The sequence below is a fragment of the Rhinopithecus bieti genome, unplaced genomic scaffold (assembly GCF_001698545.2).
Source record: "Rhinopithecus bieti isolate Rb0 unplaced genomic scaffold, ASM169854v2 scaffold_1530, whole genome shotgun sequence".
NCBI lineage: Eukaryota > Metazoa > Chordata > Mammalia > Primates > Cercopithecidae > Rhinopithecus > Rhinopithecus bieti.
The window spans coordinates 2,064,481-2,089,689 of record NW_016803808.1 but is presented as its reverse complement, the minus strand read 5'-3'; the positions used below and the strand labels follow the sequence as shown (position 1 = coordinate 2,089,689).

The window sequence follows — 25,209 nt, the reverse complement described above, 5'->3', positions numbered from 1 at the left end:
CCACTCCTTTTGAGCTTTATCATCAACACCACAAACCAAGACACAATTCCAAAGCTTGCTAACTGTGTAGTCTAAAGAGAGTAGTCAGGAATGTGAACTTTTACAAGTGAATTTAATTTGTGGAGAGAAATTATAGAAATATTTTTAACTCTCCTAATTCATAGAAAAGAAGGCATGAACAAAGCACTTGGAGTTTATCAGTTAAAAGTTACAAAAACATTAAGTGGTGAAGTTAGGAGCTAAGAGATGAAAATGTTTAATACATATCAGGGCTTTTTTCATGAACTAGCAAAAAGGCTGCTCCTCTTTAAAAATTACCACAACGGGCCGGGCGGGTGGCTCACGCCTGTAATCCCAGCACTTTGGGAGGCCGAGGGGGGCGGATCACTTGAGGCCAGGAATTTGAGACCAGCCTGGCCAACATGGTGAAACCTTGTCTCTACCAAAAATATAAAAACATTAGTTGAGTGAGGTGGTGCAAGCCTGTAATCCCAGCTACTCGGGAGGCTGAGGCATGAGAATTGCTTGAACCCAGGAGGCGGAGGTTGTAGTGAGTCGAAATCATGCCACTGCACTCCAGCCTGAGTAACAGAGCGAGACTCTGTCTCAAAAAAAAAAAAAAAAAAAAAAAAAAAAAATTCTTCCAGTGTTTAGCACATATTTTGTATTTCTTCCAATTATTATCCATTATTAAGTGGTACTGTATTAAATACTAGTAATGAGAGACAGAAAACGATGAGCATACAAAATCTACATACTGTCTCCAAATCTTATTTCAACAAGTTTCAAATCCTCATAAAACTTTAAATACACAACAGTGCCCCCACCAAATAAACACAAACAATAAAAAGAGCTAATATAAAGTTACAGAAATTAAACATTTTCTTCCAACCTCTAGTAGAGGATCCTCTGAACAATAAAATGACTACAAATCAGGCAATTAAATGAAAGAGACAGATTGCTTAATATTAGGCAATTGCCAAATATTAGTGTCACTTCAGAATCTTAATCATGTATTCCTAAACATTTTCAGTAGCTTACCACAGTCTATGTGAAAGACTACATTCCTTAGCATTCAAGCTATTCATGTGGCTCCAATCCACCTTTCCAGCCATACTTTGTACCACCTGTAATAGTATTTCCCAAATGTGAATACTACACATATCCTCTTTAAAAGGCGAAAGTTGTTTCACCCTTAAAAAGACACCCAGATCTGAGTCTGAGAAATGCCACTCTATTCAAACGACTGCAAAATGTCTGATCACCCAGCACCCCAAGACCTCATGTGGCCTTTATCTGGCTTCAACCCCAAACCTAAGCACACACCCCGGCACTGATGTCTCCTGGCAGCATTTGGCTCTGGTGGCATGCAGGATATGTTTCTGACTAAAAAGTCTCATCACTGACTTGAAAACACAACATTACACGGCCTCAAAGAACCTCCAGCCCCAAGACCCTTGGCCCACAGACCCCACGGATTGGAGACAAGCTCCTTGTGAGGGCACCCCAGGGCCTTCCTATGCAGTCCCCCTCGCTCCTGGCTCAGAAGACATCAAAGGTCATAGCTCATTCTGGGCTCTGCATGCCAGCCTGGTTCCCACTATCCTTTGGGAACCCCCCACCCCACTGGGGTCACCTGAGAAGCGTGACGAAACTTCCAAGTAAGGTTCCCTTCCTTTGTGTCACTGCATCCCTACACTTACTAGAGTGGAATCCTCCTACTGAGTTCTGAGTTCTGGGTCACGGATTACTCACCTTTCCATTCCAAGAGCATCTTGGCAGTGCCTGGCCAATAAGAAATACACGTTTCCTGAACGAATGACCCACTTTCCTAAACTCCAGCCAAATAAAACTACATGCTGCTATGGTGTTTGGGCTACATTTATACCATTCTTTGACCCTGAAAAACACCTATGAAACTGGTACTATTTTGGCCCCATTTTACAGATGAGGAAACCAAGGCTTAGAGGTTAGGTAACTTGTTGTCCAAATCCACAAGTTATTTGTGTTTATATATTTTTTGTTTTTTTTTGTTTTGTTTTGTTTTGTTTTGTTTTTGAGACAGAATTTTCATTCTTATTGCCCAGGCTGGAATGCAATAATGCAATCTTGGCTCACTGCAATCTCCAACCCCAGGTTCAAGTGATTTTCCTGCCTCAGCCTCCCAAGTAGCTGAGATTACAGGCACGCACCACCACACCTGGCTAATTTTTTTTTTTTTTGTATTTACTAGAGACGGGGTTTCACCACATTGGTGGGCTAGTCTCAAACTCCTGACCTCAGGTGATCCACCCATCTTGGCCTCCCAAAGTGCTGGGATTACAGGCATGAGCCACCGTGCCCGGCCTGTGTTTATATCTTTCTTTTAAGCTGACTTGAACTCCTCGGTCATCTGGGTAGAATCCAAAATGCCAAGCAGTTTTTTATACATACTGAACAGTAAATGTTTGCTGAATACTAACTGACTATTTACATCCCCTGAATTATTCTGGAAAAGATTATAGTATTTAGAGACTGCCTGAGACACACTGAGACATACAAAGTAAGTGCCAGGGTAGAGATAAACCCACCTCACAGGCTATGACCTGGTTTTCTACTGTGTGTATTCACTTTTAGTTTTCAATTCCTATCTCCAGTGACTATCTTTCTGTTACAAAAGCTGCAGGTACCTAACAATTTTTATTTGATAAATACAGGTTTATCCCTTCATGTTGCATTTACAGATGTGGTAATGTCTGTGACTTCAGACTCCTCTGTGACTTCGAGCTGCAGAAGACAAGTCTGCAGCTGTTGCCTCTGCACTACACAGGCCTTAAAAGGTGAAAGCACCTCTTCAGACTAAGCTGTTCCAGCTGCCCCTTTTCCACTTACATTCACAACAGCAACTCTATGAGGGGAAAGATACGGAAAAATAAATAAGATCCAATCAAACATCTTTTGCAAAAATATTCTGCAGCCCCTTTACTGGGACTTTGGGGATTCCCTCAGCTAAAAGTCCATTTCCCTGGAAATCTTAAGAGCATGTTTTTACCCTCACTTACAACATAGACCATAATACAGAGTGTAATCTCCTCTGAGGACAGGCTTTATGCTTCAGTCATTTTCTTATTCTTTCGCAGTGCTTACATAGAGAAGTGCAACAAACAATTCGCTCAATGAATGAATGTACAGTTCGGGAAGCTGACTCCCTGCAAAATGATTTCCTAAGTCACTTCTTCCACAGGTGCAACAGAGTGATCACCTTGCATAGAATTTCCTGGATGTCAGAAAACAGTCTAATTGGTCAATAATGAGAGAGAGAGAGAGAAAAAAAAAAACTTTGAGGAAGTGTTTTGCTTTTGTGAATCAGAGGATAATCCCCAGCAGGCTTCTGGAAGCACCAGCCCACAGAGCTGAGAGTGCCTGCTGGCCCATGTCAGTATGGCGTGCTGTCATGTGTGTATTATCACGCCCCACTAAAAAGTTTCAAGTGAGTTCTAACTGCCTGGTAAATATATCAAGAAAATATCTGTTAGAAGGCAGAAAAGAAAAAAGTAATGTAGGTTGATTTAACTGTAGAAGATGCTTCAGAAAGTTGGTCACCGAAAAAAGTTTTACATTCCCAAAATGCACTTATCCTCACTGCCTACCCTGAAAACATTCACCTCTCACAAGAATATCACACAGCGCACAGTCTCTGGCTATCAGTATCTTTAAACTCAAAAGAAACGGTGTCAAGCTGTGACTGAGCCTCAGGCTTTGAAGATATAGATGGCAAAAGACCCGCAGTTAAACAGGTGACAAAGCCAAGGCCAGGACCCAAGTCTCCTGACTCCAACCTCAAGGCTCTTTTCTCAAAATCACACTGCGACAGTGACAAATAGAAAGCCAGAGAAGTACTTTGTGGAAAAATTGTTTGGTGAAGTAGACGAACGCAGAGAAAAGGGCGAACCCTGAATGGTTCTGAGCAGGTTGCTTTTTGGTCACGAGGCATGAAATTAAAGGTCTCTGCATTTCAAACCACAGAGCTAGGCTGTTCCAAACTTCCTATTTGACTTCACATAAGTCATGAGTCTAGCTGGTGACGTGGCTCCATGAGACAGCAGCAGTGGTCATGGACACAGGCCCAGTTGCCTCTGGGAGTCTTTATCATTTTAACCCATCCTAGTATTTACATTCAATTTAGTCAAATGCCGACATAATATCATTTCAGAAAGTAATCTGTCTACTAAATTGAATGTAGAAACCCTAGGGAAATTTCTACTTTAATTCTCTAAATCAGTGAAAAAGATTGCTCTAAGACAGTTCATAGAAACCTAACAACAAAATTAAAATGTGAGGTCCATAATGTAGTTTATTCTAACCCCAAATCCAACAGCACTAAAAGAGAATGAAATCACCATTTTCTAAGACATTTATATACAGTTACAAAATTCAGCTGAAGCCAGGAGAGTGGGAAATAGTTTAACAAATCAAAGTCGGATTATTCAGGCACATTTTACTAAGTACGATACGGCAGACACATAATCATCATAGCATTCCTTCCCCAACCCAAAATAAACAAACCAACACTGATGACCTTCCTTCTATCTGGGCCTTGTGGTCCCCTGCTAGTCCTCCATCTGTGTGGGCTCCATTAATTCATGAGGCCCAAGAAGATATTGGGGACTGAGTCACAGACTCAGAAGCAGAACCCAGTCCCACTCAGAGAACCCCAGCATGCCTACTCTGAGGGTGGGAGGAGACGAGCCTATCCCAGGGCAGAATGTTACCCCCAAGAAATAAAAGACTTCCAGTGGCAGCCAGCATTTTGTGTTATTTCTCAGACTATCCAATCACCATCAAGGAAAAAGAAAAAGAATTGGCAGGAGGCGGGCAGGGAGGAGGACAGGGATGTGGGAATAAAGAGGCACTAACTTGAAATCTTCCCACATCTATGTGGGGCGTTTCCCTGAAGAAAAACAAGAACGAGTCAGCAGCCTGGCTGTTGCCTCAGCACCACCTTCCCACACCGCCCACATGTGGGCTTGGTTTCTGTGGAGTGCAGGGAGCCAGGGAAAAAGTCACAGAGATAAAAAGAGAGACAGATAAAAAAAAAACCAAAACACTCTGGCGGTACCTGCACACTCTTCTCCCCTGTGTCACGGTCCTGTAAGCAGGACCTGGTGAACCTAAGGACACTTGGCATATACAGTGATTTGGCACCTGTTGTCCCAAGTAAGTACAATGTTTGTTCTGAAATATGCAGAACTGGATGCAGGTGTGACACAAGGCACACAGGCCACATTCCATCCTCACCAGGCACGGAACAGGGCAGGCAAGCCCATGGGCCAGAAAGGCAGAGCTGGTGGGCAGGCTGCCTTCCAATCAGAAGTTCTCTTTCATTTACAAGGAAAAGCTAAAAACAAAATCCCTAAGTTAGTGTAGGGCGTGCCCTGTATTTACTAAAGGACTGAGGGTCTTGTGTGCAGAAGGGCTCCGCAGAAAAGAAATCTGAACTCCAAGGCCCCATGCTGCCTCGAAATTGCTGTGCTGTGTAAGTTCAGTTACTACTAATGATGTCAGGCCACAGTCAGGCTCTCTGCTTTAGTTTCCAAGTAGCAAAACTGGTTGAAAAGACAGCTTGAGAAAGCTACGAAAGCTACCACAGATAGAATTTCCAGGAAGGACCTAGGAGAAGGAGGGTGAAGGTGACAAGCTATCAAAAAAGAAAGTTTTATAGAGGAGTCAATTGTTTCTTGACAGTGGCGGGGTGGAGGAAGGGGAAAATTTGACCAAAAAAAAAAAAAAAGAAAAGGAATTCCAGTGGCAGCCCAGACGCAGGCTACACAGACATGGGTGCTTGAAATCCGTTTCACAAGACGCAAGTTTCACCACCAAACTACAGCTTTCTTCAGCTGCCAAGTCCCTCCCTGGTCCAGAGACAGCTTCCGCTTGGCCCTTACCCCCCGGCCTGTGCGATGACAAATGTACGCTTCGTTACCTGTGGATTCCAAGCTCTACCGTGGTTCGATGTACTTTATCTTACATCTGCATGGAACATGTCTTCAAGCCAAAGTCCAACAGACTTAGCTTTAAAAAAAATGAGAACTTTCTAGGAGAAATCATCCTCACAATCACCCCGAAAACAGCAGCTTCGTCAAAGAAAAATGTCCAATTGCTAAATAAAGACTTTATTCTATATCAGCTAATTAAAGGCATTCTCTACAAATTTCCAATTCAGGAAGTTTTCTTGTTATTTCCAATACTGATCAAGCTACAACTCTAAAGACTATTCGTTCCCTATACAGGAATGTGACTATCTCGACTCTGGTACAAAACATTTCGTTTTTTATTTTAATAGATATGTATTGTTAAACTGCATAAGAGAAAACCCCTGGGATCTAACAAATCTCAATTCAGAAGCCTCCACGGCTATACCTTGGGTTTTCCTTGGGGTTTAAGGATAGAAATGCATGAATAATCCAGCTCAGTCTAGTTAGCCTTGTGATATGCCTAGACACTAAAAGCCTCTTCTCCTTCACTTTAAAAGTAACAGTGCTTCCTGACATCTTTTTCTATTTAGGCCAGGGAGTATACCTTTAGTTTTAAATCTCCTGTCTTCATTTAATTGCAATTGCAAGTAGGATGTTTGACTCACTTCTCTCCCCCCTCCTTCCTCCCATCACACTGGAAATTTAAAGTTGTGAAACAAACCAAACCTGTCCCTGCCTAATGGAACCAAACGTGGCAACACCTTATTTTAATGGCACACTTGATGGGTGCTTCCCTAGAATGGAATCCTTCTAAATGCAAGCAATATGTTCAGTCCAAACAAACTAAAAATTACTCTCACAATGAATTCCAAATATTATGCTTAGACAAAACAACAAACTTATTAAACTCATAAACCTGCATCCCACAAGCAGAAAGACTTTCGTTCAGGTTGCTAGGATGGTTACACCCCTCTTTTACAGAATGGACTCTACAAGCCTCAATAATCCCTCACCAAGAACTCTATCGGCTCTTGCCGAGACAAGGAGACAAAACAGAGAGATACTGATTTCCCATCCAAACACAGACTCCCTCACAGAAAAGCTTCTTGGTACTTAGCTGGGCTCCAAATTCTACTTTAATCCTCTTTCCTTTGTAACATGAGTCTTTCCATGACATAAACCATTTGACTCTGAAGGACAACCCTTCCAAAGGCCTCAGAGTTCCTTCTTAGAGCTGATAGATCATAATTAAAAGTAAAAGCACAGCGTCCTCTGATTTGACAGGGTTTTCTTCCCCCAGGAAACAAGGCTCTCTGATTTTGTCCTGTCTCTGACTGCCCCTTCTCCTTCTCCACAGACTGAGACACCACATTGAAGGGAAAAAATGGACAGGGACTGAACTGGGAAGAGACAAAAGTATGTTGAAATTGGCTCTGGCACACCCAGAGATAAGATCACGCCATCAAGAAAAAGACGCAGTTCCATCTGTCTGCGAGCAACCTGCTCACAAACTGGGACAAAGAGCTTCCTTCCAAAGGTTTGATAAAGACGTTCCAAAGCAACCAGGTTCCAAACACAGCACTTCAGGAGAAATGCCCAAATCTTCAGGGTGTCTTACCATGGAAGGCACAACACAGTAAAACCAAGTCAGACTCTACATCTATCTACTTCTCTGATGTCACTTACTCCAGCGGGAGCTTGGCGCACGTCTGGCAGAAAGTTCTTGCTGTTACTATTTTTAAAATTAAATGTGTGAATGAAAAGTACAACATAATTCATTTTACAGTGTAAGGATTTAGATGTTACCACTGGAAAAACCTCTTATTTTGTACTCCCAGGATTCATTATATCCTTTAACAGTGTGCTTACTATTCATGAAGATCATACCTATGCACAGATGATCAAAGAAATCCTGCGATTTCCTTTGACCGCAGCTGTTTTCCCATCTGCCATACTGGGTAGCTGACTCTACCAAAGGTGTCCCCACAACAGCCCCAGACATCCCCTTCTTTAGTGCCTGCTGGCTCACAGGTCTCCCTCAGAGCTGGCTGGCCCCGTTTTCACTGGATTCCAATACAGCAGCTTTTTAGTTTATAATTTATCTTCCGTGCTTAACTGTTACTCATTCAACGTAAACATTATAATATAATCCAACATAAATTATTTCTTACGAGCAAAGGTGCTCTCATTTATATGAGTGAGTCCATAAAGTTGTTCTATTAATAATAATACCTACATTTTTAAGTAATCTTCCCCGTCAATAACGTTTTCTATTCATTTCAAGGTCTAGAGTTTAGCTTCCTCAGAAGACCTCATTTGGATGACCAAGCACCAAGCACGTAATTGCATGGAGTACTGAGTGCTTTTTATGGGTGCTGGGCAGGCAGCCATGCCCCACTAACTATGAACATAGGTGAGGCAGCATAGCACAGCACCTAGCATATAACAGGCACTCAAAGAAGTTAATGCTCTTTCCCTAACTTCTTTTTCCTCTGTTTATTTTAGATCTTCAGGCTTCGAGAGGCCCTTGCTTCTTATCATTCAGCAAATCTCAATGCTGTTGTAGACTCTTAAGATTTACAACTCAGGCAAGAAATTACACTCTAGGCCAAGATGCACAGCCCATTCAGTTCAGCCTATTCTAAACTCGCTTGGTTTAGAAAATACTGAAATTGTTGCAGAACAAACAGCCCCAATTTATAAACTGCATTCCCAAAGTTCATTTTAAAGTGGCATAAAACATTTTCCTAAGAAAACACGATGTCATATATAAGATCTCAGGCTGTCCCCACAAACTTATGCCACTATCTACCTGGCTGGCGGAACTAGTGGCAGGAGCCTAGATCCAGCCCACGCCTTGTCCATGGCAGGCTCTGGGATAAGTGCTGGGATCAGTTCTGAATTCCTGCAAAGGTGCACCGCTGGCTCCAGAGAAAATGTTGATCCAGCTGAGTTTGTGTGTATCTTTCTCCCACCTCACTGTATGCACCCCTCCCCTCAGCTCATAGGCCTCTCTTCTGCAGGAGACCAGTGCCCTCACCTTGCCCTACAAGTCCCAAACTTCAGCATCTTACCAGAGCTCCATCTTTTAATGCTTCAAAGGCAATTGCTTTTTCTCCCTGCAACAATTACCTCAAGCAGCTAATCTCAGCTGTGCATCAGGAAGAAAACTGATTATTTCACAATGAAATGTGAATGCCTGATGGCCTTTAACCTGTCCAGAGACCTCTGACTCTTAACTGCCCAAACAAATCTAATTTTGTGGGAGGACCATGAAAGGAATGAGATACACCTACACGACAGACAGATCCCACTAAGGGCCTGTTTCTGAGGCATTTCTGCTTCTCAAAAAGCAACTTCCTTCTCTTCCACCACTTGGAAAAGGAACAAATTTTCACAAGTTCCAAAACTTCCAAAAGTTTCCATGACAATGGTAGACATGTGTTTATGGTGATGAACAGAGTGCACACAGGGCCAGTGTAGACGGGTCAGTGTTTTTCCCAAAGTGGAATGTAAACCAAAGCATTCACGATTCAACCCAAAACATCCTCAAACTATCATCATTTCCAAATGGAGAAGCAGAAGCTACAGGTAAGATTCAGATGTTGACACTGAGCCAGATTTTCAGTTTTACTCATCCTAGCATGGCCAAAAGAGTACGTTAGAGATCACTAAAAGGGGAGGGGAGGAAATGCCACATAGCTCCAATAAACCCTTATGTTTGTGAGGAAGAAAGAACTGGAAGTCACATTAACAAATACCACATAAATACGTGCAATTATTATGTGCCAAGTATAAATCTTAAAATTAAAAAAATCAACAAATGTATCCTATTTGTTTTCAGAAAATAGTAAAACAACAACAACAAAACCCAACTATACAGGATTCTGCATGTATACTTGTTCACTCTTGCTGCCCTGAGGCACTCATTACTTTAAGAATAAAAACAGAAAACACCAAGTCGGCCAGGGAAAGCAAAAAACCTCGATACTTAATTAGAACACGCGCTTGAAGTTGCTGCCTGATATTAGCTTCAAAAGACGGTAGCCTCATTAAGAAATGGCACAACACCCTTCCGGCGGCAGGCAAAGGCTTAAAATCGCGTCAGTGCTGGGGGTCTGAAAGGGGAAATGAAACTGAGTTTACCTACATCAATTAGCAATGCTATTAAGGCTACTTAAGCCGCTCCCCCAACAATATTTCTAATACAAATACGCTGCAGGCCTTCAGAATAAAACAAGCCATTATCCCTACCCGTCATCTTGGCTTTCATTACTCCCACCCCAAAGAGTGACACATCAAACAAACAAAGCACCCTGCCCATGCACTGGGCTTTTCGGCCAAGATCTCCAAGCCTCTGACAAGCACTTATTAATCCTGACAACACCCAATAAAGAAGAGTTGGCCGCTCTAACCTTGTGAGTCTCCTGGGGGATCAAGGGGAAAGGACTGAGCTAGTGAGCTGAGGGACTAAACCAAGGTCATGGATAAGCTGGAAAAGGGAACTCAGGACTTACGGGCTCTTTATCACCTCCTCCACAATTTCTCAGTGAGGCCCCAATGGCAAATAGCAAGTAACACTCCAGTTTGCTTTAAGAATGAAAGCGTCCTGGGGCACAAGGCCAACACTTTTTATAGGGCTGTTCTTAGTAGCCAGTGGACTGAGTCCTATTATGATATTTAATTTCAAAACAACCGTAACAACAATTATATAAAATGGAAAGTTTATCTATTTATTGCTTAGCCAAGCAACAAATTCTGGACTATGCAGCCACCTGACAATTGTATGTGACTGAGGTGGTTGGCAGGAAAACCCATCTAAAGCTACAATTGCCTAAGCTTCCTTACTGCCTGGTGGGCCCAACTGCCTAGAGTCTGCAGTCTGAAAGGCACATGTTTGTCTTGGACATGATGATGATGATAAGAAAGAAGGGCAATTATAATACAAGCTTAACGTGACTCTCAAGACCCAGTCACATGATTTTCAAAAGCATTCTTGGGCAGGATAAAATGAAACCCTAATAGCGCCTAATACAGTATCTTAAAGTTACTAAAATTCTTATTGAATACATAAAAGAAAAAGTAAAAAACAGAGACTTAAAAAGGACAAGAAGATGAACATAACTTCTTTCTACCAGGTCTCTGAGAGAATGCTATACCTAATATTGTAACGAAAACTAAAGATCAGCCTTCTGTTAACAACTGTCTGAAAAATGACCTATGTTTCTATTGAGTTTTTTTTTTCTCTTTTTTTTGGGACAGGGTCTCACTCTGTTGCCTAGGTTGGAGAGCAGTGGCATTATCTCAGCTCACTGTAACCCCCGCCTCCCGGGTTCAAGATTCTCCTGCCTCAACCTCCAGAGTAGCTGGGATTAGAGGCATGTGCCACCACGCCTGGCAACTTTTTGTAGTTTTAGAAGAGATAGGGTTTCACCATGTTGGCCAGTTTCACCAAACTCTTGGCCTCAAGTGATCCACCCGCCGCAGCCTCCCAAAGTACTGGGATTACAGGTGTGAAGCACCACTTCTGGCCTCTATTCAGTTTCTTGAGTTCCCAGTTTTTAAAGCAATCCAAAGAAAGAAAGAAATACAGGAACTCTAATAATGGAGTGAAGAGAAGGATCACACTCACAGGGAAGGCAGAGGAAAGGCAGAAAGGACTTAAGAATATGATGAATTTAGGCCGGGCGCGGTGGCTCAAGCCTGTAATCCCAGCACTTTGGGAGGCCGAGACGGGCGGATCACGAGGTCAGGAGATCGAGACCATCCTGGCTAACACGGTGAAACCCCGTCTCTACTAAAAAATACAAAAAATTAGCCGGGCGAGATGGCGGGCGCCTGTAGTCCCAGCTACTCGGGAGGCTGAGGCAGGAGAATGGCATGAACCCGGGAGGCGGAGCTTGTAGTGAGCTGAGATCCGGCCACTGCACTCCAGCCTGGGCGACAGAGCGAGACTCCGTCTCAAACAAAAAAAAAAAAAAAAAAAAGAATATGATGAATTTGTCTTAAAGGGCACAAAAAGTCTCATTAGAGTCACCCAGATGGAGTAACTCTAGCCAATTAGAGTTACTCCATCTGAATTGGAGGCAATTCTTCAATGGGAAAAGCACAAGACAAAAGAATCTTAACACGGAATCATATTTACAAGGTGATGATATGAAACAGAATACTATTAATAATCACTTATATTTAAGAGCCTTTCTCAAAGACACTCCAACAGTTTGATGGGCTTTGTTTCATGACTCCTTACACTTCCTTGAATAGAGGGAGGAGACAGAAAGCGCCTCCACTGTGCAAATGAGGAAATGAGGCAAAGCGAATGGGGAGTCAGACTCAAGGCTGAACAGGCAGGAGTGGCAGACTGCAACTTCATCGCGGTGTTTCACACACACTGGACTCCACGCAAAGGATGGCAACAAAAATGAACTGTTTTGGAGGAGGGGAGAATAGAAAGGGCAGAGGATAGTTTCATAACACCTGAGAATGAAAACACATAAAACTGTGGGAAAAAAAAATCAGTTGTCAAATCATTAAACTCCTCCCATTCTCAAACGGCTGGACATAAGGCGCCCAGACCTCACCACCCACCTTTGCTTCATCGTTGATGTCCCACGTGAAGGAAATGGCGTTATACGCAATCTCCTCGATGTTACTGATAGTGTTGAAGCTTTCTTTATAGTCAGCTATAGGAAGCAGGGGAAGAGAAAATGAAAACTCATGAGTTTTAGTTTTAACATGGGATCCCAGCAGTTCAAAATAAGACCTATTTTTTAACATTATCACCTATGGACAACTTAACATTTTGTTTGGTTAGAAGAAGTTCAAAATATGAAGAAAAGAATCACAGAGTTTTGTAATAGAGGCAAGCTCAGACATATTTAATTCAATCTCATTATGTCACAATTAGGAAATTTAGGTCTAAAAAGTTTAAATAACAGTCCCAAGGTCACAAAACTACTCTGTAGAACCAAGATTAGAACTGAGTTCTCATTCTCCTGAAAAGGCAACAAGAGCATTACAAAAGGTAAAGGAAAAAAGTAACACTAATATTAACAGCCATCTGTGATACAGACAATGGTTTTACATGAAAATAACATACATGGCAAGGATAGAGGTCTGTGTAACACTACTTCAGTAAATACGAATTTGCACAGGTTTGCCACTACAGCTCACAGATAGGTTAGTTACACAGTTTAGCACATGACTAGGGAAGAATGTTAGGCAACTGCACAGCAGCAGTATCTTTTTTTACTTATTTTCTTTTACTTGTTTTTTTTCTCTATCTCCATCATGTCCAAATAATAATCAGAATCTATTAAAGAAGATATTACCCCTTAAAGCAATTGCAGACTGAAAAGTGGGGACATTCTCAGGTTAGCCAGCTACATGGCTTCTGGCCCTAGTGTCCTGTGGAAAGCCACCACGTGGGCACATGTCCCATTACTGCATGGGAGGAATGGTGAGCGCACCGGTTCCAGGAGGCCGAGGACAGCGTTTAGAACAGATCAGTAGCTGGCATAAAAATTCAAATGCTTTTGGCAGGAAGCTGATCACTGCCAAAAATAACTGGATTTAGAAACTGGATGGCTGTACCTCTGGGAATAAGAGCGGGCTCTTGAGCTGCTTACCTATGTCAATGCATCTTTGTTTAGCAGTGTGCTGCCGGGAGTGCCAGTACTTCCAATGCCTTAACTGATCTTCTCTGCTTTTGTCTTCAGCAAAAACCACCATGATCACACTCTGTGAAAGAGAATGCGTTACAACATAAAGACATTGAAGGGTGAGTATGTTTTTGAAAATGTATTTAATATTATATTTTACAGTGAAGGCTTAAAGCTGCAATTTCAGGCAGTCCTTCAGAGCTGCTTCAGACCTAGAAATGTTAGACTCTGACTAGCTTTCCTAGAGAACAGGACTAAGATCAGAACTTACTCGAACTTTGCTGATGGGATGATGGATTCCTTCATTGCTGCTCACCTCCTTTAAGGTGATAGGATAGAACTGGCCTTTGTTCAGGTATGTCATGGTACTATCTCCCGGCTTCTGTCGAAGTGATTTTGAAGCTTCTAGGGTATATTCAAAGTTGTTCCTAAAGGACAAAAAAAGTCACAGGTCTCTAAATCTACTCTCGTGGAAGTTTGCTATATATCATATTATAAATAGCGTTTGCTATCTTTTTCATGATAAAGAAAATCTGAAACAAAAGTATTCAGCAGCTGAAAATTCTCAAGTCTCTCAGATGTGGAAGTACAAATTATTGCCGATTAAAAATTCTATGATGTGATGGATGTTAGCAATCGGACATCCTGAGTTTGAGGGCTCGAGATATTAAAGATACTAATAGGTGGAAAGGACTTTGGAAGGAACTTCTCACAAGACATGCTGCCAATCTGGTATTTCTCCAGCAGAGGTTTCAGACAGGTGGCTGGTGTTCCTCTGACTAAATTCCTTTTGGCCTATATAGCACTTTTTTGTTGTTTCTACTTGTAATTTAAATGTCTTTAATAGCAGGCACTCCCCAATTCTCGACATTACCTATTACCTAACACTACCACTCATATGTGCCCCTAAAGTTATTTAAGAACCTTCCCAGGCCACGGCTCAGCAGATTACATCTATTTTTGTAACTAAAGTTTTATTAGCACATAGCCACATCATTTGTTTACATATTACCTATGGCTGCTTTTGCACAGCAGCAGACCAGGGTAGTTGCAAAAACACACAGAGGTTGTATGGCCCACAAAGCCTGAAATATTTACTCTCTGACTCTTTATAGAAAAAGTTAGCTGACCCCTATCTCAAACCCTAAAGGCATTTCCGTTTGGGACTCCTGCATCTTCAGGCAGATCTATAAGGGAAGTCTTAGTTCCCATAAAATCTTAGACACCTTTAAAACCATAAAATATAACACATGTAAAAAACACATAAAACAAAATATGAGTTCCCAATTAACATGAAAAATATTCATATTGCCAGAGTGAGATACGATTTTGTGAGGTCAAAAGAAAGTTGTCAGCTCAGAAAAAAGTTGACTTCATTTATTTTATCGTTAGTGAGGCTGATAAAAAAAAAAAAAAGCTTTTATCACTTTTTTATCACTTGATATTCCTCCTAAATTCTCACCTAATTATATATTTTTGGCAACAGAAAGGACCTCAGAGACCTAATTTAATCCCGTCATCTCTCCTATTAGATTCCATTCTACTACCATCACATAAAGAAACCAAAAGAAAGGAAAAGCACCAACACCAAGAATTAAGGAAACTTGAAACGTAGTTTAAAGAGTTCAAAATTAAAAGCACTGAAGCAGATGTCCTCTACCCAAGACTGTACCACAGTAAAAGTAGTAAGATAAGGGGAAAGCCTGCTAAAGCCACCTTTGATTTATCAAGTTAATGTGAAAGGAGTAAGTTATAAAAGCTGCAAATTAAAAATCAAATTAAAAGACATCTATTACCCAGAAACACTGTCAAAAACATAGTCCTCTGAATTCATGCCAGGCATCCGCAGACTGAGATCCGAGGGGAAGAAAACCTGAAATATCAATGTGATAAGCCACAACTATTTAACTGGTTATCATGGTTACTAAAGACCAAGCTCTGGTACTGCATAAAAGTATGTGGCTTACAGCAACCCACTATCCTTTCCACATTTATTTTTGAATACAAATGTTGAAACTACAAATATTAAAAAAATTAAAACAGAGAAAATATCCACTTTTATATGCCACTCAAGTAAATGACAACAAGCTGTGTAGGTATCCCCACTAAGTGCTTCTGACTCACGACCCCCTTTTCTGTCTTTCACACACATCCCAACTCTGTTCAAACACTAGGATCTGCAACCAAAATGTCATGACTTTAAAGAGTCACCCTATCATTATATCAAGTTAAGACACAGCATCAAGTTCACACCACAGCTGAAGAGATGTGGTGCATCTTCTCGGGAAAGGCTAACATTCTGCCCCTAACTCCACATGCAGAGATGGATGCTCTTTACCTCACCGAGTCATTAAGTATGGTTTCTAACACCTTCAGTCCCTAACTTTTAGCTGAGTGAGGTATTCATCACCATAGAACCCCCAGAACTATTTGGAATTAATTTGTAAACTTCACACAATGCATTTGTGCTCTCCCTGACTATATTGCCAACCAAGAAACATCAAGCAAAGACATAATAACTCATTTTATATAAAGACCAGTTCCAGGGAGCTTTTTGGCGCTGGGAGAAGTGCTAAAAACAGACTATGAGAATCTACCTGTGGTCAACAGAAGATTATGTATGGGGTTCTCTTTCTCTTTCTCCAGCAAATCACTTAGCTGAAATCATAATTGTTAACTCAGCTGCTGGTAAGATTAGCCATGCACCCTTGATAACAACTTCTGGTTTTATAGGTTTAGCTTCCAAATTATACCCATGGGCCTTTTCTCTTAAAAAAAAAAAAAAATCTTTTATTCCTAATCCATTCATTTCAGGCCGAGTTTCACGCTTACATAACAAGGAAAAGGTGGAACCCAATACTTATACAAACACACAGGCGTCTTAGGAAGATGTTTGTTTCCTGTACCTCCTGAACGCCTTCCTTGAAGGTCTCTGAGAAGGTCGAGTCTGGAGTTCGCCTTTGAGCATTTGGGGCTTGAGCACCAGAGCTGAACTGGTCAGTACTGAGATTCCGATCGAAAACCACCACCCGCTCAGTGGGCTCAGGATGATACACTGCTGGGGGGATTCCCACAGCAAAGCCATGCGGCTGGGTTTCTGTCTTGATGGAGTGGGTAGGCATCGTTGCTATGGAGACAGTGACTGTCGTATCTGGAGCTGTCAGATGGCCTCTCTTATCAATGCCCAGCTGGTTGCCATGGGGAAGGACAATGTTAAACGGCACATTTTTCAGTACTTGCACTCTGTTTTCTCCAGCAGAAATGAGGGGCTGCTCTGTCACGATTGGTATGCTGTTTCTTTAAGAAAAGAAAACTGCTTTCAAACTTGATGTTAATGTAGTTCTTTGACAATTTTTATTTTCCTAATGGCACTGGGCTGTTGGGTCCTGTGCAATAACAATACACTTGACAGGGAATAAACAGAAAACATTGAAACTACCCATTACTAGGTAAAGGGGAAAAGGCTTTCTGGTTATCGTTCAAATAAAATCGAAACATACTAAGTAAAATTTCATTTGAAATACTAAGTACTCAGAGCTCTCCTCTAACAAGCTTTACTTTCCATAATCCTAAAAAAAAAATTACTATGTTTTACTAGAAACCTGAAGCTATGTGATCTGATCAACTGGGGTTACAGCATAGACACCAGGGTCAAACTGCCTGGGTTCAAGTTCTGTGTCACCTGAGCAAGCTATTTCATCTTTTAGTAACTGAATCCTCACCTGTAAAATGGGGACAATAATGGCATGCATTCTCATCAGGTTGAGATGAGATGATACACTAAAACGTGTATAATAATGCCTGACACACAGTCTTCAAGAAGTATGAGCCATTATTACTTGGTCCACCACTTTTCCAACCACCTATGATATTTGGCTTTCTCCTTCTTTTTTTTCTTTTTTTTTGAGACAGAGTCTTGCCCTTGTGGCCCAGGCTGGTATGCAATGGCATGATTTTGGCTCACTACAACCTCCACCTCCCGGGTTCAACCGATTCTCCTGCCTCAGCCTCCCAAGTAGCTGGGATTACAGGCACGTGTCACCACATTTGGCTCATTTTTGTATTTTTAGTAGAGACTAGGTTTCACCATGTTGGCCAGGCTGGTCTCGAACTCCTGACCTAAGGTGATCCACCTGCCTCAGCCTCCCAAAGTGCTGGGATTACAGGCGTGAGCCACCGCACCCGGCCTGGATTTCTCTTTCACCCAAGAAAACCTATTGTTATGTTATATCAGTAGATACATCTGCTTTTTATAAAATTCAATTTTGGTTTGATAAATAATTTGAGCAATACAAGATGATTTCCAGTGGGTAAAATGGATGAGTTTTCAAAGCCCCCAGAAATCATATAGCCTGAAGCTTTAAGAAACAGGCAAATTGGGAATTCTGTACATTTCAAGATCAATACAACTGTTTGAACCCTGAACCATAAATTCACTCTCAGGAATTTATCCTAAAACAGAAAAAAAATCTAGAAAGTTGTTCCTTAAGGCTTCAAAATAGTGAAAACTAGGTATAGCGGCAATTATAAGGATATTTAGAGTTTGCTTCAGAACGTTCCAGCAAAAATAAATAAAATAAAAACATGAATTAATCTCAAAGTTGAAGAAGACGGAAGAATACATCTAACGAGGAATTGTGTTGATAACTGTTGAAGCTGGTCATGGATACATGTGGGCTTATACTATTTCTCTATTTTTATTATGTTTGAAAACGCCCATAATGAAAAGTAAAGCCACAAGTCCTCTTCCAAAGGATAATTATGAAGATTAAAACACAGAGAAAATGTTTATGAAACAAACTAAGTAGAAGAAAGTATACCACCAAATCCTATCTGTGAACAAAACCACAGCCACATAAAATTTGCATGCACACCAAAACAATGAATAAAGCAATCATCAGGATAATGGGATACTGGGTGATGATCATTCTTCCTTTAAATATGTTTTATTCCTTGATTGATAATAAAACACAGGGCAATTTAAAAGGTGTCTTTTTAAAGTTTTTCATGGCTATAAAGACAAGCATTAATTAAATTTTCTGAAAGTTTTAATCTAAAATATTTCACAAATAATTTCAACAGGAATTTGAATACAATTTAACTTGCTTTATTCAATTTTACTTAGGCAGCTGTTAAGAGTCAATTGGTACTTAATTTTTTTAATGGACCACTGCCACATCTTCTAAAGAAAACTTCAAAAACAAATCAGCAAATACTTAAGTTATTACTAAAACTAACCCTTTGGAGGAGGAGAAAGTTAGTGCTTTCATTCTAGAAAAGGCAACTACTGTGCCCAAAGAAAAAAGGAACTTTTCAGAGCAACAGAGGCAAATCAGTGATGAAATCTGAATTTAGATAATAAGCGTCCAGCTTACCTATCTCTTCCACTAGTGGTTGTTCATTCAAACAAACTCCCATTTTGCTGTTACAGAAACGTGGCATTTCCCCCTGCACTCTTTACGCTGTTATGCACTGAATGTTACCTTTTGCTGTGATCTGGTTCAGGGTGCTCCACCTCTGGCTTTGCTGTTGATGACCTTCTCTCTCTTGGGACCTGATATTAGCACACATGAAAAGAATTTAGCTCTTATCCAGTGAAGTGCAGATTACCCAAAGATATAGCCTTTTATTTTTCAGTAAATTCAATCATTCATTTATCTACTGGTTGCCTAACAAACACCAGGCTATGGGGACACACAAAGAAAAAGACAGTATCTGCCCTCAATGAGCTTAAAATCTAGTCACCCATCTGGTTGATATGTAAAAAGTAACTGTTATTGAGTTGCCAAATAAACTCAGGGCATGATACATTTATTCTGTCATGGAGTTTGGGTCTCATCTCTTAAAAGAAATACTTCCACTGGCCGAAGCTTGTGGCTCATGTCTGTAATCCCAGCCACTTCGGGAGACCAAGGTGGGAGGACTGTTTGAGCCCAGGAGTTTGAGACCAGCCTGGGTAATATAGTGAAACTCATTTCTACAAAAAAAAAAAAATTAAAAATCAGCCAGGCGTGGTGGCATGTGCCTATAGTCTCAGCTACACAAGAGAGACTGTGGTGAGGAGATCGCTTCAACCCGGGGGCAGAGGTTACAGAGAGCAGAGATTGCGCCACTGCACTCCAGCCTGGGCGACAGAGCAAGACCCTTCCTGACTCAAAAAAAAAAAAGAAAAAAAGAAATACCTCTGCCCTGGTTTTACTGGTTTATCTACACAACATTAGAGAAGAAGCTAATGAAAACACAACAGAGCTCTTCCAACTTTCTCAGGGCTCTTTCCTACTACTCTCCATTCAGATCAAATGCAAAAGCAGAAGGAACAGCCATGTTAACCGTTCATTTCTTCTAAGATCCAAATGAGGGCTTCATGTGATCACTGTCTTTAGATATGCTGGGATTCATACGTCCATCACCCAAAGGACAAGTCTAACTCAGTGTTCTATTCCTTTTTTGGTTCTTTTCTTTGCAAGGGAAGTGAAAAGTAGGCAAACGTTAGTGAGTGTCCTGTAGAAATAACTCAACTGAGATTTTACACCATTGCACGCTCCAAAATGGCTAAGGTGCTTAAAAATGGCTTTCAGCGTGAAAATTCTATTCCTGCATCCTTGTTTTCACCATTAAAGACAAAACACTGCTGGCCGGGCGCGGTGGCTCACACATGTAATCCCAGCACTTTGGGAGGCCGAGGCGGGTGGATGACGAGGTCAAGAGATCAAGACCATCCTGGCCAACACGGTGAAACCCCGTCTCTACTAAAAATACAAAAAATTAGCCGGGCATGGTGGCGCACGCCTGTAGTCCCAGCTACAGCCTCCTGTAGGCAGGAGGCTGAGGCAAGAGAATCGCTTGAACCCAGGAGGCAGAGGTTGCAGTGAGTTGAGATTGTGCCACTGTACTCCAGCCTGGGCGACAGAGCGAGACTCTATATAAAAAATAAAATAAAAATTAAAAAACAAAAAAAACAAAAAACAAAAAAAACACTGCTTCATCTATTAACAATATGCTTTTCAAGCTTTATCAAAATTATTATGTAATAATGACTGATGCTTACAACCAAAGACCTGAAACAAACAATTCAGTTTATTTAAAAAAGAAAATAGGCCAGGCACAGTGGCTCACATCTGTAATCCTAATACTTTGGGAGGCTAAGGCAGGAAGATTACCTGAGGCCAGGAATTTGAGACCAGCCTGGGCAACATAGTGAGACTCCGTCTCTACAAAAAATTTTAAAATTACCCAGGCATGACCTGTAGTCCTAGTTACTCAAGAAGCTGAGGCAGGAGAATCACTCAACCCCAGGAGGTTGAGGTTGCAGCGAGCTATGACTGCACCACTACACTCCAGCCTGGGTAAGAGTGAGACTCTGCTGCTAAAAATAATACGCAAAATGTGCACACGTATGTTTAATTGGCAGCACTAATTCACAATAAGCAATAAGACTTGGAATTCAACCCCCCAATGTCCATCAAGGACAGACTGGATTAAGAAAATGTGGCAACATATACACTATGGAATACTAATGGGCAGCCCATAAAAAAAGGATGAGTTTGGCGTCCGCTTTGTAAGGTGAGCATTGGATGCAGCTGGAAACCATCTTTCTTAGCAACACTATCAACAAGAAGAGAAAACGCAAACACACTCGCATGTTCTGCAACTCAATAGGTGGGACTGAACAATGAGATCACTTGGACTTGGGAAGGGGAACATCACACACTGGACTATCCATGGGAGGAGCGGAAGGGATTGCCTGGGGAGTTATACATGATATAAATGATGAATTGATGGGTTGCTACGAGTTGATGGGATGGGGCAGCACACCAACATGGCACAATATAACATATGTAACAAACCTGCACGTTATGCACATGTACCCTAGAACTTAAAGTATAATAATAAAAAAAAATAATAATACCAAATGAAAAATTAAAAAGAAGAAGAAGAGAAAATAAATTTATACTTATCACAAGAAGTCTGACAAATAAATACCACTAAAATTGTCACCCTTCACAGACAGACGTGAGGATTTATTTGCTTATGAGACACAGGAGTAGTATACCTAGTGTTATTACACTGGTCTTTCTGGCACGAAACTTGTACCAACAAGTTTCTCCCATTCTCAAAAGTTTCAGTTAAAAATGTGTAACTTCATAATAAATGTTTTAGGAACTTAATTTATAATAAGTCAATAAAACAAGCTATAAGAACAGATATATAATAATTTCCCCTTCAAAGGAACTCTTCATGGCTATGTTTCCCTGGTAAGGGTTTCTTCTAGCATCATTAGTGATTACACAAGTTTCTGTTCATATTCAAAGAAAAAAGAGCTTACCTCAATCCCCAGCCCCAACTTAGTTAGACACATGGCCTCATACTAGGAAATAATTACCCTATTTTTTTTTTTTTTTTTGAGATAGGGTCTGTCTCTGTCACCCAGGCTGGAGTGTAGGGATATGGCATGATCTCAGCTCACTGTAGCCTCCAACTCCCAGGCTTAAGTGATCCTCCCACCTCAGCCTCCTAAATAGCTGAGACTACAGGCATGCATGTATTAACCAGCGAATTTCTGTATGTATGTATGTATGTATGTATGTATGTATGTATGTAAGTATTTTTGGGTAGAGACAGGGTCTCATCATGTTGCTCAGGCTAATCACCCTAATTTTAAGAATAAAACTATCTTCTAGGCTTTTTTCACCTCTGTATTTCTTATATTAAGGAAAGAATACAGTGCCAGAATGTAGCCAATGGCCAGCAACTGACGATTCTGGGTAAAGGTATTCGGGAATTAATTATCCTCTTAAGTTTTATGTAGGTTTGAAAGTTTTAAAACAAAATATAGCAAAATAAACTAAAAAATATACACTACATTCATGAGAAGATGCTTGTCATTCAGAAGCTTCTGGTAATCCCAAACAGATCCTGTTTTCATACAGGTACTGATGACAACACAATGATTACACAAGTTAGTCACACAGAGTGACAATGAGACAAAGGCCCCATGGCAAAGCTGTGCTTCAACGTAGTCTGCTGTTTTAAGTAGCACCCTAAAGACGTAGCCACCCCCAAATGTGTGTTCCTGGTCAGAAGGAAGAATGGAGAGGTGAACCCAGAAGAAAAGCGGTATGCACCCTGCATTAGAAAGACAGTGGCCTCGGCCATGAACCAGACTAGGGCCCCAGATGCACACATCCTAGCTATGACCTCTGAGTGAGAAGTCGCACACAGGCTGGTAACATGTCTAGCATAACAGTGACAGCTAGTGTTATCAGGACAATGATGATGATGACACAGATCAGTAGTGTCATTTCCAGATAATGAAAACCATGTAAAATTCCATGCAGAGTATAGATTATAAGACTACTCCAAATCTCTAGAAACAAGCAACAAAACATATCCTGATCTTGGAACTAGACAGCCCTAGACTAGAGAATATGGTTTCAAAGGCTCTGTAGTATCATTTCGGGAAAGGAAATCATCCTGACTACACAGGAATAAAGGTGAAAGGTAAATGAGCCCTGCCCACTTTCCATGGCACTAAGAACCACCTTCAGTGAGATGCTCAAACCCAAGAAGGCACATCTAGCATCCTCTTTTATGGTGGTTTCACCTTCTGGATACAGCCACAGCAGCTGACTGCTTTGCATGTTTTAAAAACAACCCTTTGATTCTACAATCACAGATTTTTAGCTTTGAACTACAGTAAGTCAAAGTACTCATTAAACTATTTATAGTCAGTATAGAAGCAACTTGCATGGCATTCTACCAGCAAATGACTGTTTTATATGCTGCTGAATCAAGTGTATTGGAGACTGCTGTTAAGGGTTTTAAAGGCAGGCAAACCCACCTTGTAGTAGTCATAGAGCAGGCCCAGCGCAGCAGCGCTGTCTTCGTCTCCATTGATGCTCATCATCGCTTTGGTCGCTGCAGTGAGAGGGTTTTCCAGGAAGGATTTCCAGGCCTCATCCTCACTAGTGTAGGACCGCCGCTGTGGATAAAGTGCTTCATTCTGAAGAACCAACACTGGCCGTTTGCTTCAGAGAAATTAAAAAAACAAAAACAAAAAAACACATAATTTTCTACTGCAAGGCATCATAAGCTACCAATTCCTTGACATTCCTATAAAACAGCTTACTGTTTCATCAATGACCCTAGGAAGTCAAATTAAGACAAGACCAGAAGACAAACCACATTTAGTGCAGACCAATGGGTCCCACAGTAAGACATAAAGTGTCTAAGCAGCCAGAGAACTGGCAGTTCACTTACACGTGGAACTCAGGATACACAATTTGGCAAAAAAGCAAAACAAAACCATCCCTGAGAAAATGCCACGCTATTCAAATACTTTCCATAAACAAACAGGAGGACACAGTAAGGAAAAGAGAATATCTGTTCTCTTCCAACAACAATCAGGACTGTCCCCTCTTGAGAAGAGCATGTGCCGTTCATTACACTGCTACGTTATTCCCTCTCTCCACTGTGGTTGCCATGCCTTAAAAATTCCTACCTGAACATGGGAGGGGAGAAGCAGCAGAAAGAAAAAGGGATACTTCACGCAATCCTTGGGGGTATATGAGAAAGCCAGAATATTCTACTGATTACCAGCAGATTGAGCATGGAATGTGGCCAAAGGGGACTGTAAATCAATAAAGAGGCATAATTTTCTGGCATGGGAGTTAACTGTTTATCTTAGAGATAAACACTTAAGAATCTCCAACAATAAATGAAGCCACTGAACAAAAGATTAAAAAAAAAAAAATAGGTGGGAAAATCTGGCTTTTAAAAGTCTTTACTAGTTTTCCACACTGCACAAGAACTGTTTCATTTTAACACTGTAGTTTGGTGGGAAAAATCCAAAAAAATCAATGGCGATCTTAGTGAAACCTTATAGAAGATTTAATTTAAAAGATTAAAGCAAACATTACTAATTCCAAAAACCTGAAATGTAAACAGTCTCAACAACTGTTCAGTTGGTACTATTTAATAAGTCAATAAAGAGAAAAAATGGAACACTGACTCTAGCAAAACAAAGCAGTTTATTTTCAAGGAGACAAATAAATTTTAAATGTCTGGAACTCCTCTGAATTATTACTATTCTAACAAGCGAATTGAAGGACTGGCTCTCATTGCAACACACAAATGAAATATGTAAATGGCCTAAAGGTGACCTACCTATGTTAAAAGTGAATGTAGAAAGACTGATTATCTTTTCAAGTAATCAACAAAGGTTAGGGTTTGGGAATCACCCAAGGCCTTTAAAACAGATAGATTTAGAAAAGGAGAACATCTTCAAAAAAGGGGAAAAAAATCCAACAATGTATCCTCAGTCAAAATGAAGTGTTACTTGAAAGCCAATGTTTTTACTCACTCATGGCATAAATCTTACATTTGGTAAGGAAGTCTTGAGGTGGTATACTATTTTAACACAAAACAAACATAAAAGGCTGTTCAAAGCGAGCAGATCATTTGTCTAAAAATGGAGATTGCTTACACAAATCTCAACTTTTAAGAAAATAAAGAGGCCGGGCGCGGTGGCTCAAGCCTGTAATCCCAGCACTTTGGGAGGCCGAGACGGGCGGATCACGAGGTCAGGAGATCGA

The 25,209-nt window shown here is 40.9% G+C and overlaps 1 protein-coding gene across 3 annotated transcripts in view; it reads right to left on the bottom strand.

Moving 5' to 3' along the window:
- The window catches only part of GRHL1 (grainyhead like transcription factor 1), a 48,302-nt gene extending 23,870 nt beyond the window's left edge, over positions 1-24,432 (bottom strand). Inside the window, exons 1-7 of one of the 3 annotated variants that reach the window (XM_017853700.1) lie at positions 23,457-24,432; positions 18,991-19,169; positions 16,522-16,912; positions 15,412-15,488; positions 13,887-14,043; positions 13,583-13,694; positions 12,543-12,637 (exon numbers count right to left, since the gene is read on the bottom strand). In XM_017853700.1, coding sequence (XP_017709189.1) covers positions 12,543-12,637; positions 13,583-13,694; positions 13,887-14,043; positions 15,412-15,488; positions 16,522-16,737 — 657 coding nt within the window. In that variant the 5' untranslated portion in view covers positions 16,738-16,912; positions 18,991-19,169; positions 23,457-24,432. The remainder of the gene's footprint in view (positions 1-12,542; positions 12,638-13,582; positions 13,695-13,886; positions 14,044-15,411; positions 15,489-16,521; positions 16,913-18,990; positions 19,170-23,456) is intronic. The other 2 variants (XM_017853690.1, XM_017853709.1) reach the window with 2 other exon arrangements.
- Between the last annotated feature and the right edge of the window lie 777 nt (positions 24,433-25,209).